At 31.7% G+C, this 12,599-nt stretch overlaps 2 protein-coding genes across 14 annotated transcripts in view; one reads left to right on the forward strand and one right to left on the reverse strand.

Moving 5' to 3' along the window:
• The window catches only part of LOC130452669 (coiled-coil domain-containing protein CG32809), a 389,513-nt gene extending 388,154 nt beyond the window's left edge, over positions 1–1,359 (reverse strand). For 7 of the 13 annotated variants that reach the window (XM_056792051.1, XM_056792050.1, XM_056792045.1 and 4 more), the window contains exon 1: positions 1,179–1,331. The gene's annotated coding sequence lies outside the window, so the exon portion shown is untranslated. Of the gene's footprint in view, positions 1–1,178 lie in introns of all 13 variants that reach the window. The other 6 variants (XM_056792043.1, XM_056792048.1, XM_056792042.1 and 3 more) reach the window with 1 other exon arrangement.
• A 4,904-nt stretch (positions 1,360–6,263) lies between these two features.
• On the forward strand, positions 6,264–9,125 carry LOC130453036 (uncharacterized). The gene is made up of 3 exons (XM_056792622.1): positions 6,264–6,476; positions 6,527–6,779; positions 8,575–9,125. Exons 2-3 carry the CDS (start codon positions 6,527–6,529, stop codon positions 9,030–9,032), a joined length of 711 nt encoding a protein of 236 aa, XP_056648600.1. The 5' UTR covers positions 6,264–6,476; the 3' UTR covers positions 9,033–9,125.
• The last annotated feature ends 3,474 nt before the right edge of the window (positions 9,126–12,599 follow it).

Here is a 12,599-nt window from a genome sequence, read left to right on the forward strand (position 1 = left end):
ATTTCCTCACTTCTTATTTAAAATTACATGACAATGAGTATTTCACGATGCTGGAGTACCCTGTTTTACCCTACTCTACTCCCTTACTGTAAGATATGTAGAAACACAGCAAGAATTCTGACAAATTTCTCCTTATAGAATCCAAAGACTCAGACAATGAATCATGAAGCAATTTTTGCTGCGGGAAATGCAGTTAGCAGATCCTTCCAATATTGCCAATTTTGTGTAGATACAAACTGATAATATATGAAAATGAATGGACTCGTATATTTTGTTGTTGTATCAATAGATAATAAGCATATTGAAAACTGTTTAATGCCCGCGCGGGCCTTCATTTATACTTTATGCCCACACGTAGCATTGAGTATAAACAACTATTTATTAATTTCAAACTATTGAATGCAAAATAATTTGTTCTGGTTGCTTGTATTTTTAATTGAATAGATAATGAAAATTGGAATATATTCAGAGTGCATTGTACTGAAAAAATATGTTTATAAGTTATTTTGGGATAAAAGTGCACCCTCTACACTTTCAATGGACTATCTGTTGTTGATGTTGATTGTCTAGAATAGTTTAAAAACTTACGAACTAACAGAAATCAAAATATTAGCAAATTACCTCAATTCATAACCACACTGTATATGGTAATACGTGGCATTACATATTGAACAGATAAATAAATTAATAGTGGTGGTTTATCTGCTCGTCCCATGTGAGAGAGAAAATTAATATATATTCAAAAGTATTATTTGATTAACTAAATTTATGATTTATCTTCATTTTTGCAGAAAAAAGCTTTGAATTGTTTTACTTTTAATCAAAGTTTCTTGAAATATAATGCGATACAAAAGGTACATACAAAAACTTTTATAAAACATGCCAGATATAGATAGAAAAGCTTTTACTACAAAATATAGAAGCAACTGTAAAAAAGTTGTAAATTATTTTATTTAATAAATTTCCAAATCAGAATATTCATAAAATTGTATTTACATACAAAAAGTATTCGAAAATTTGTCATATTTATATGTTATACTTTTTCTTGAGGTTTTTTCTTGCCCTACATTATAAAGGAAAAGTCATAAAAGAGATCATGTATAAAGTAGATAAAAAAAATAATGAAAGGTCAGGCAAGCATGCAGGAATTTTTCCCTTAAGAGAAAAAAGGTACTTACAAAAAGACACGGGTCAGGTAGAAACTACAATTGGGATTATTTACAAGCACAACACTACTACAAAAAAGTATAAATTCTATCTAAACCGGAAAATTAAATTGTCATCAATTGATGTGTGAAAGTGGCGATCTTGCGATTCGCTACCGCCTACTGGATTCGGGAAACACAGCATCCCGACTCCTGAGAATATGACGTAACGCGTGCAAGAAGGATAATCGATAGTAGCGCTGTTGGCAGCTCACGGCAGCTGCGGGAACTATGTAGGGTGAACGCCCTTACATAAACCCTCTTGCGTATCACGCCCTTGTGCAGGTCTGGATATTCTATACACTAGATATGGAAAAATCTACAGGGAGTAATTTGTTTAATTAGATTTTTTAAAACTATCCTGGCAAATATTATTACGAGTAAATGTAGGAATCAACTATTTAATACAATAGGTAAGGAATAAGAGAAAAGCAATTGTGGAAATACATTGTCTGATAGTCAAGAACTTTTCACAATACATGATATTTCCGCTCAACGGGGCGAAGTCTAATGAAACGGCCAGATATGTAATGAGTTACTTTGTGAGGATACTTTGTGAGGATGCTACAAAATAAAGAATACACGAGGTATTATTCGATCGAATTATTATAAATTGGACGGCATTATACACCGTTATTTAGACAGATGCACTTAATTATAGTCGTATTTGGAACTTGCAAAAAAATCATTATTATTACTTGGTTAACTTGCTACGACTGAATATTAAATTATAAAACGTAAATAGACGAGTAAAATGTAACTGCCTGTAAGGGAGTATGGCTTAAACAGGGTACTAGACGTGAACAGAGCCCTTTTTGTACCCCATTCGTTTTTTGTCTGGAAAACGAAATTTTAAAGCAAAAACCATAGAAGAAAATAAATTTATGCAAATAAAACAAAAGAAAAAAAAAATATTTCAATTCCAAAGTATCTTTATAAATAATGATGGTAGTCAGAGTCGTCTGAACTAGAGTCATCATTTGATTGAATTATGAAGGGTTGTAAAGAGAGTGATACCACACCGATACCGAATTGTATACGGAGAGTAAACATTATTTTTCATTTCTTAATTTGGTATGAGTACCGTGCGTATTTATGAAATATTGATTGTTCCTTGCATTACTATTTTCTGCAATTAATATTGGAAGAACTATAAATACCCTTTGCTTATGAATTCCATAAGTAAAATAATCTCCAGACCTTGTATTTGGACATTTATTAACCTATTCTTTTTTGTAACAATTCTCACACTCCTAAGATAAATCGTGAGATTCTATGTTTCGTTACTGTATAAACATTTAATTTTGTTTTTCTTTCTTTGTCTCTACTCTTTTATTGTCCAAGCTGTTTTTTATTCTATAATATATATTTAGGGCGTTTTTAGTTCTCTTAGTAATCTCGGCGTTTTTATTTCCTGTATTTTCTATTTCTGTTCCAAGGTATTTAAATGTGTTCACCGTTGTAATAATCTGTCCTCCTATTTATATAATGTGTTTATTTCACCTGTTTTTTAACGGTGGGGTAAATTAATATACTTGATTTATTTAAACACTTACACTAGACTTAACTAACTTATTTAATTTATTTTCATTCAACGATTACTTCTCTGTGTCGTTTCATTCATTATGACTTTTAATTATAAACTAAATCCGCTAAGCAAACTGCTTCATATACCCAAATATGCCCAAAACAAATTTCTCAAAAATTCTAGAAAACAAACAAATGAATAGAAAGATTAATTCTCAAAAAAGCAATATAAACAAATCGCCGATGTGATAGAAACAAGCATCAAAGGTACCGCGAATTCACCAAATTTTAGAATACTATTATAGCCGGACAGGACCGGCTTCACGGCCTATGTCGTGTTGGTAACAATCTTTATTGTTTGTTGTTTGAGTGCCATAATCTATTCTACATATATTCTGTACTTTGTCAAATATCCTTCTCCATATCAATAACTCCAAATAATGCATCTATAGCATTACCTATAAGTTGCTTGATAGTAAATACATGATCTTGTACACTCCTACACTTGCGAAATCCGCTTTATGGATCATTCAGCGAGTTTTCTACTTTTTTCTTCAATTTTGGATCCAGTATTTTTTTATACACTTTCATAGATGTACACAGTGTAGTTTTTACATTGTTGGCTATCTCTTGACTTAGAAATTGGTAGTAAAAAAGTTACTTTCAAGTCTTTCGATAACTTTGTCTTATTTCGAAGTACATAAATTTAAGCCTCGATCCTATAAAGCTTTTAACATTCCAATTGGTATTCTGTCGCATCCAGCAGCCTTTACATTTTGCGGCCTTGGATTGCTTTTTCTACTTCATATTTGTCACCCTTGCATCGTTCTCATTATGGTGCTACCATTGATTTCGCTTCCATGTGTTTTTTTCTTTCTTATTTCTTTCTGTAGTTCAAGAAAAGAAACTATTCTTTTCGAAGTATTTCCATGATAATCCAATTATGGTTGAATCCATTGAAAAGGGGCTTTTCTCTAGACATCTAAAAACACCGTTATCACTTATGTACCCAATTATGGTTAAAAATGGAACTTGAAAGATGGTACAGTAAAGGTACTAACGTTTCCAATGCCATCGATGGTGGAAATGCCAAAAAATTAGCAGTTTTTTTGGAATATCTCGTTAACGGGGGGAAATATGATAAAAGAAAAATGATGGCGAGAATATTTTACAAAAAAAATGTTATCAGTCATTTTTTCGTAGAAGACTTATAATTAACGGAAAATGATGTTAAAATTTAAATGAGTCTCTCTTATAAACACAAAGTACTGTATAATGGACGCTCCGGGACTTGATGCAAAAAATTTAGGAGTGAGTAGACAACACTACTATCTAAAGTCCAGAGGCGGTTCATGCCCAATAGTTAGGTCGTAGCCAATCTAAAGACAGCAACAATGAATTTTTCAATCGATTTTATAACAAAAAGGTTCTCTTGGCTTAACTCGATCAAATTTATGGTTTAATGACCTAACCTAACAAAGAAAACATTTTGATTCCAGCGTGACATCATGCGCGTGGTTTTTCAAATTTGAGCCGATAATTCAACATACCAGTGTTGGTGTATCGTGGTTAAACTCGATAAAATTAATGGCTTAGAAGATAACTAAATTTTTAGATCTTTGTATATATTAAGGAGACCGTTAGCCAGAAAGAGATATTCTGAAGAAAATTATCATAAATTGTAATTATCTATTGAAAATACTTACAGGTATTAAGACACAATCAAACATTTTTCGGAAAACTAATGAATGAATTGATAAACATTTGTACTACATATTATCAAAGATCATATTACTGACACATGGAAAAACGAATATAAATTATGTTTTAGTTTCAGTTATTCATTGTTTGCAACATCAATTCTTTTTTCCAAAGAAAATAGAGCTGACACAACATTACTATATAAATTTAATAATTAGGTTAATAAAATTGGTTTTCCAAATAAAATATTACGGCCGATTGCAGTACCTACTCAATCCTTCTCCGAGTAAATGAATACCATACTAGCGAGTAATGAAATACATTCGAATATAACGATCCGTGGCTTTAAGGGGATTTCATTTTCAAATATCCCTTTGTGTGACTGTAAAAATTAAATTAGTGCAATGGTTTTTATACATTCTGCATTAGCTAATCACTTCATCAAGGAAAATCCGGGAAAAAACATGGGGATGACGTCATCTCATAAAGGTAGTGGTTAGATTAGATAATAATTCGTAAAAACGGTAAATTGAGATCAAAATTCGACCTAATTTGGAAATTTGTGAGATTGTTATATATGCATCAATATAAACAATTTCAATATGTTATTGTACCATGTAACTAAACATTAATATGTAGCTATATACAGGTTGAGTCTTGAAGAACTGTACATACTTCTACTATATGTAGAGGCGAATATAATGTGGCTTCTTCTTCTTTGTGGTAATGGGCTCAATCATTAGATTATAACTCAGGCTAAGTTAAGGTTCCTGCAATTTAATTTAACTGTCCAGAGTTCCGAATATTATCGCGTCTGACTCATAGTCATCACTCCTAATATCATGTGGCAACTAAAAAGTATCAACTCCTATTCTTTATTAGTTTAAGAAACCTTGTATCATATTTTTTTTAAATGCATAAAGTGATTTTTAAACTACATGAATAACCAATGAAAACGAAATATGCGACAAAGTTGTAGCATTTTTATACACTTTTCAGTGAACGATCAAATCTTATGAAACATAGAACAACCATAATGACGTATCACATAATATGGTCTTAATTTAAAGGAATTTTATGAATTTCGAGTATTTTAACTTTAATGATAATGTATCAAATTACAAAAACGACAAACACCAAATAGCAAACAAGTAAAAAAGTAATCGCACTGTCGGAAACTATAGCACATTTTTTACCGTTAGCAAACAGACAATATCAACAAAAATATTAATTTATAAAAATATTATTCATAAATAAAAGTTATTTTATTCGGTTGATACATTTCCCTGCTCTATATATATCTACAACATTGTTCATACTGAAAATTACAGCGTTAGGCCATCCCCTAGTATTGCAGGGGTAATTATATATGCTGCCCAGTTTGTCAATCACATTAACACTTTTATATAATGAATTGTACCAATTTTAGTACTTAACATTTATTATATTTACTAATTTTATATTTCCTGTAAAAAAAATTGTATCGACGCTGATGATTTCGCCAATGAAGATAGGTACAAGTCTCTCTATATCCATAGATAAACCACATCTTATTAATATTCAAAGTTATTTATAATTATGTCAAATTTCATTGGTTACTTGTCAAAAACAATTTTTGATTGTATGTTTGTTGGATAAAATTATTAATCACTTGACATATTGTCAATTTTGTAAAAAAAAATGGTAGTGTTTCTGTATTTCAGCATTAATAGAATTGAACTACTGTTCGAGATGGTATTAAGTTCGTTCTACCGGGATCTAATATTAAACCATTGAGTATCTAAATTTTTTTCTTAACTGAAATTATTGACAGGCAAATATAAAAACTATGAAATTACCGTTGAATGTGAAGTTAGCTAGAAGTTTACGCCCTCTTTGAAACATTTCAAGAATGAATTTGATTATTCAATGTTTTGAAAAACTTTTTATAACTGATCGCTTCATTTAGCAAGCTGTTGCTATTTCAGAAGTTTATATATCAAAAAAATAATCAAAAACAATAAAAAACTTTTATACGCGTACATCAATTGACTAAAAATAGAGGTAGCTCATTTAGAAAGTACTATTTTTTTGCTAATTAAAAGTATTTTTAGATGAATGAATATGGTACTGAAATCACTGTAAAAGAGGTAGATACAGTTTTATCCAATATAGAAAACAAATATTCTTCAATTAAAAATTTTCCCAGTAGCAATGATGAACTTGAAGAAAATTTGTCAGTTCTCTCAAAAGAATTTGATTCCATTGGTATTACTCCGATTGATTTTTCACAACCACTTCCAAAAATGTTTGAGGAACTTGTTTGTAATGCTAGAAGCTTAGTACAAATACACAGAAAAACTTTAGGTATGTACAATATTTAGAAAAAGTCAATTCATAATTTAAATTCTATTTACAAAATAATCTACAATTGTTTATATTACTTGTATCGATTAATTCTACTTCAGAAACAAATAGAAAAAATAATTGTGATGAAAGACAAGAGCCTTATTTAAAGTATCGACACATATACAAGGCTATACATTCTATTTAGCTGCTCAGATTGAGCTCTTTTGACCCAGTATTTTTGTCACAACTTACAGCTTAACACATGTTTTTGAAGCATCCATAGCTTTCCTTTGGTAAATGATCTGATGTATTTCTTATTGAGCTGATGACATCAGCTCACCTGTTCTCACTTTGATGTGGTGGGTCAAATGAATGACAAACTGAGACATTCATTCAGTTTATTGTATTCTACCCCAAAATGCACTTGTAAATACAAAAGTAAAATGAAAATAAACTCGCAAATCTTAACGACGATGTTAATCACTAGACACTAATACAAAAAAGGAAATATATTCTCACACTTTTCAATTATTTGTCAAATACCTGAACTGAGTTATCTCCGTAAAACAAAAGTTGGTGTTGCATCGGTAAAGGGGGAAGTAAATATCTGAATTCATCTGATTTGAGTAAAATTAAATGGGAAGTAGAATTGAATGAGGTACACTTGAATGAGTTCAAATTATCTGAGATTTAGAAAAAGAACGCAACTATCAACTATTGTTCTCCGTTTCTTTCTGTCGTGCATTTTTTAGTCCACAAACTTACACTTTGCATATCTTGTACAATCTTATCTTCCCGTCTATTTTTTGGTCTTCCTGACAATCTTCTCTCGTTCAATCTCCACTTTGTATTTTATAATAATAAATCGTCTTTATTGGTCTGATATATGTAAACAATACAATTTACAAAGTATAGAATATAAAAAAAGGAGAGACGAGATTTGACATTTATGTTATTCCTCTACCCAACCACTTACAGCCGCTTATCTATGCAAAAGAACTGTATACAGTCTCAACACTACAAACTTTTTAAATAATTACAAAAACCCAAAAAGATAGAGTTAGTTCAAAAACAATATTTTTAAAAGTACAGGGCTTTTAGTCCCTTTTTTATTTTAGGTCCGTAAATGTCTCCTCTTTTGCAAATTGATTCCTGGCCTTCAGTTAGTAGTCCACTGCATGGACATAAGTAATCATCCATTGAAAATTTACAATATTTGAATGTATAATTTCGGGAATATATTTAAATATAAATTATGATTCCACAACTTTAAAGACGTATAACTCAGAAATGAGAATTTTTTTGTATGTTAGCATTACTTTACGTCATCTACTCACTCCCAAATTTATTGCAACAAGGGAATACCCTGTATATTTTAATTAGAATTTTAAGACTGCATCTAAAAATAAGTGTACTTGCCTTAGTAAAATCTTATTAGTATTCACATAAACATCACGATTTACTTGACATCAACAAAAAAAATTCTAGTTTAACCCAATTAAAGGGCGGAAAGTCAGTTATTGTTTAGGGCGATAAATACATGGAGGGTATCTTATTTCCAATTTACCTATCTATAGATAGATGAATAAAATGATAGTTTTCTCAATTTTGAGGATCACTACTAAAAAGTGTCAGCTTAAAGTGCACTGTCTGGCTCTAGTGCCCTTATCTTGTAAAAATCAATTTGGTTTCATTTCAATCAGTTACTAGCTTTTAAAACTATCAATTCATAATTCATTTAACATTTTCATTTTTTTCTACAAAATTACGTTGAACAACATGCATTAAATAATATTTTTATATATATTTTTAGCACAAATGAAAGATACAAATATAACCAGTCAAAGTAATAATGTTAAAAATAGCTATTTACACAAAGTGGTTGAAAATTATCAAACGAAAATAGATTTTTATGAAAACAAAAGTGCGACACAACAAAATAGAATAGAAGTTCTAGAACAGAAAGTGAGAGAATTGAGAAAAAGGGAAACTGAATTAAAAAATGAAATGGAGAAGGTTAAAAGGTACCACATGGAACAGAGCAATGATAATATGAGAAAAATTAAAAAACTTCTAGAAGAAAATAGAAAATTAAAAGAAAAAGAATCACTTGTCACACCTCATTCCAAAGATGAAATTTTACTAAAATTCTTAGCTAAATACAGAAAAAATGAAGACATCTACAAAACAACTATTCAAGAATTGGAAGAAAATAACAGACAGTTAGTGAAAAAAATTGTTGAAATGAAATGCAGAGAAGAACTAAACTGATGGTATTGGTATTTTATGATATTATTATTGACCAAAGTTATTGTATTAACTAATTAACTATTTATAACTATACAAATATACTCGTTTATAATTTTTCTCAAATTATTCACAAGCGTCAAAAAATCATCTCACGAAAACATCAATTTTGGACAGGACCTTGGGTAATGGTGATATTGAACATTTAACCCTCAACTGCTATCTTGGTATTACAGTCACGTAATGAATATCATGGGTTGTTTCAACACCCCGTTTTAAATGAAAGATTAGAAAATTGTATTATTTTTATTTATCTTTGTTTAAAAGGTATTAAAAATAGCAGTTTACAAGAAAAAATTTAACATGTCCTAACCCTTATCAGCCTGAATTAATTTTTTTATTATAAGAATTGTTTTTTGTCTTCTTTACCCACATTAGATTAGCATCCTAAGACGACAAATATCTGCATAATATAAAGTATTACAGGGTATGGTAAGACCAACGTCACACTTTTTACACATTGTACGTCCACTAGACAACCTTCTCCTGCACAACGTCGTCTCTTATTATTTGATATCCGGACGATTAGGTGACCTTTTCCATATTCAACGTCACGCTGGTTTCACAGGTACTCCATAACGCTGTAGGTACAACATTACAATTTCGCGCTTGAACTCAAGCTGGGATAAATTGCCTTTAGACTGTTTGTGAATTATCCAAGCATTTTCGACTGAAACATCAATAAATCAGCTAAACACACACCACCACCACTTATTGCTTCTCATCTTCAGATTATATAGCGCGAAACATTTTGATCCATAAGATCTGTGCCTCCTATTCCACTGTTGTATTTACGAATAACATATAATGACTTTCATGTATTTTTTCCTCTTCACTTGTGTTAGAGGAGCTATTCCGCTGGAGGTAGATGCGACCTTAACTACGATATTATCCAGCAAGTTTAGAAAAATGGTTTCCCTATTTTGGTCAATTATGGAGGCAAAATCTCGATTGTTGGCATTTTTAGCAAACTTGGAATTCTGTTGGCTCTCAACGTACCATTTACCCCGTAACTTCCTTCTTTTAAATAAATCAAAACATCTACACTTGTGAATAATTTGTTCATGTAAAGCTGATATCGAAAAATTTTCCTCATTTCCGGAAACCCTCTGAGCATGCGGAGTACTGGCGTACTGGAGTACATTCCAAAAATAACGTCATCCTCTTCGTTTGAGATAGGTCCTTTACCTTGATAGAGGTCGAAGTTAACATGATATTCAGACGATGTTTTGAAGATCACATTTTGAATTCAAATCTTTTAGGTTTCACCAGGATAAAATTACATCCATGGTGACCGTAATGGCTTATCTTAGCTTCATCGTAATCTATATCTTGTTCAGATGCAAAATGTTTCAGGAAACTTTCTTTTAATCCATCCGTAAAGGGACGTAGTTTCCACAATTTGTCAACATTACTGGGCAGTTTCTCCTCATAGCATCCGCCACCATGTTGTTATGTATGTCATTTTTAGAGTCCCAACAAAACTTCGTCCTGGTAGTTTATTATATCCGCTTAAATTGAGGATTGCTACTACTACTACTGTAGCAACTGTAAGTTGATTTTTGGTCTCGCCAACAAGTTGCCTCCATAATTTCCCAACCTCAGCCATGTCTACTTCTCCACTAAGTCCCCTTACATCTTCACCCAATTGGTCATTCCATCTTGCTCTTGGTCTTCCCAGTGGCGCCTCCCTTCTGATTGAACTCTCCAGACTCTTTTTATTGTTGTCTCTTCATCCCTTCTTCTTACATGACCCTGCCACCTAATTCTTCTGCTTGTTATCACAGTCACAATGTTTACCACCTGTACCGGTCCCTGAGTTCTCTGTTTTTCAGTATTCTCCATACTAATATTATCAACTTTTTCTGGGAGTGTTTTGTTAGTGTCCACACCTCAGCTCCATACAATGAAACTGGCTGTATTATGACTGCGTATTCTTATTTTCGTATTTTTTTACAGCAGTTTACTTTAAGTACTTTCAATAGGCTCCAAAAACATCTAATTGCTGCATTTAACCTCATCTGTATTGTTAATGTACATTGTAATGTTTCCGCAGTGAGTTTTGGATCTGGCCAATTACAGAAAGCTGCATAATTAGTAGATTCTCTGATAATAAGAGAGCATAAGTCGTTGTCGAAAAAAGTTCGAATAATTCCGAAGACGTCTTATTCACATACTGGGAGTAATCTAGTGATGGAAATTCACAACACAAATTAGGCTCAGGTTTAGATTGGTGTTATTTGCTTATAGTTGGCTGTGTTGATCAATCCTCTTATCCATAGATAAGACCAGTTCCGGTGGCGTAGCTGGTAAATGGTCTATGTCATCTTCATCACCAGACTCTTCATCGGTAAGAAAGTTACAATCAGGCGGTTCGACGTATACAGCTTTGGCATTCAGATTCTCTTCATAGGCCATTTTAAAAGCTTCGTGTAATGTGCAACCTCGTCTGTAAGAAAAACGTTAAAATGAAACCCCCAGAAAAAAAAAATAAACCTTAATATTATGCACGGTCTTTTTTCGTAGCAAAAGTAGTTTTTGACCCGCCATTTATCGGTTAGATATATAAATAGGTTGCCTATTAGCCTAGCATTACCATATGGTAACGCAAAGAAATATTCTAACCTAACTACAATATCCAAACGAAAATTATTTTAAATCCGTTAGAGTTCGATACTTTCATATATTAGGAACAAAATAGATAAACATCTCTAACCTCAAAAAATAGGTTTGTTCTTGGTAGCTGCACTGGAACTGTACTGAACTAGACCAGTGCAGGCTAATTCATGAGTGTATAGAATTAGTTCCATCGAATACAAAGAACGATATAGTGCGGAGAACAATGGAACATTTGTTGTTTGTTGTATTTGATGTGATTCTAGGCCTCGTAGTATTAACAATAATGGAAAACGATTTAGTACTTTTTGATATTTTACATTCGTCCGATGACAAAGATGTAGTGTCACCGTTTCCACAGATTACACTTTTGCACTGTACTGACTGAACTGACTCTAGACTTAGTACAAGCAGTACAGTGAACTGGGTGAACTACTTCTCTTGCACTGTTAATAAGACCAGCGCTAGTTCTGCTACAATGAACACTTTACTGTACACTTCCTGAACTAGTTCTGCCAGTTCAGCTAACAAGAGCAAGCCTAATAATAAATAAGTAATTTTGTACTTACACTAAATTAGGTTCCATGTTTTTACACACTTTACAAACGATCACTTTTTTTAACCTGCTACTAAAATAGATAAAAGATCAACACAGTTCAGACATATGCTTTGGTCATATCTCAATTGTAAGCTGGCGCCATCTCTTAGTAGGTGACTATATAAAATACAGACTGCTTTAAATAAATTCGTAAAAGCCATACCATATGGTAACGCGGGGCTAATATGGGTTAATATCTATCAAATTCAATACTCGCAAGTTGATCTTGTCAAAAAATTATTCTAAAAATGATTAAATCTGTAGAAATAGGAAAATTTTTATTGTACGCTTTTTTTAGTGAATATATTGCGTTGAGA

Source organism: Diorhabda sublineata, chromosome 2, assembly GCF_026230105.1.
Source record: "Diorhabda sublineata isolate icDioSubl1.1 chromosome 2, icDioSubl1.1, whole genome shotgun sequence".
Classification (NCBI taxonomy): domain Eukaryota; kingdom Metazoa; phylum Arthropoda; class Insecta; order Coleoptera; family Chrysomelidae; genus Diorhabda; species Diorhabda sublineata.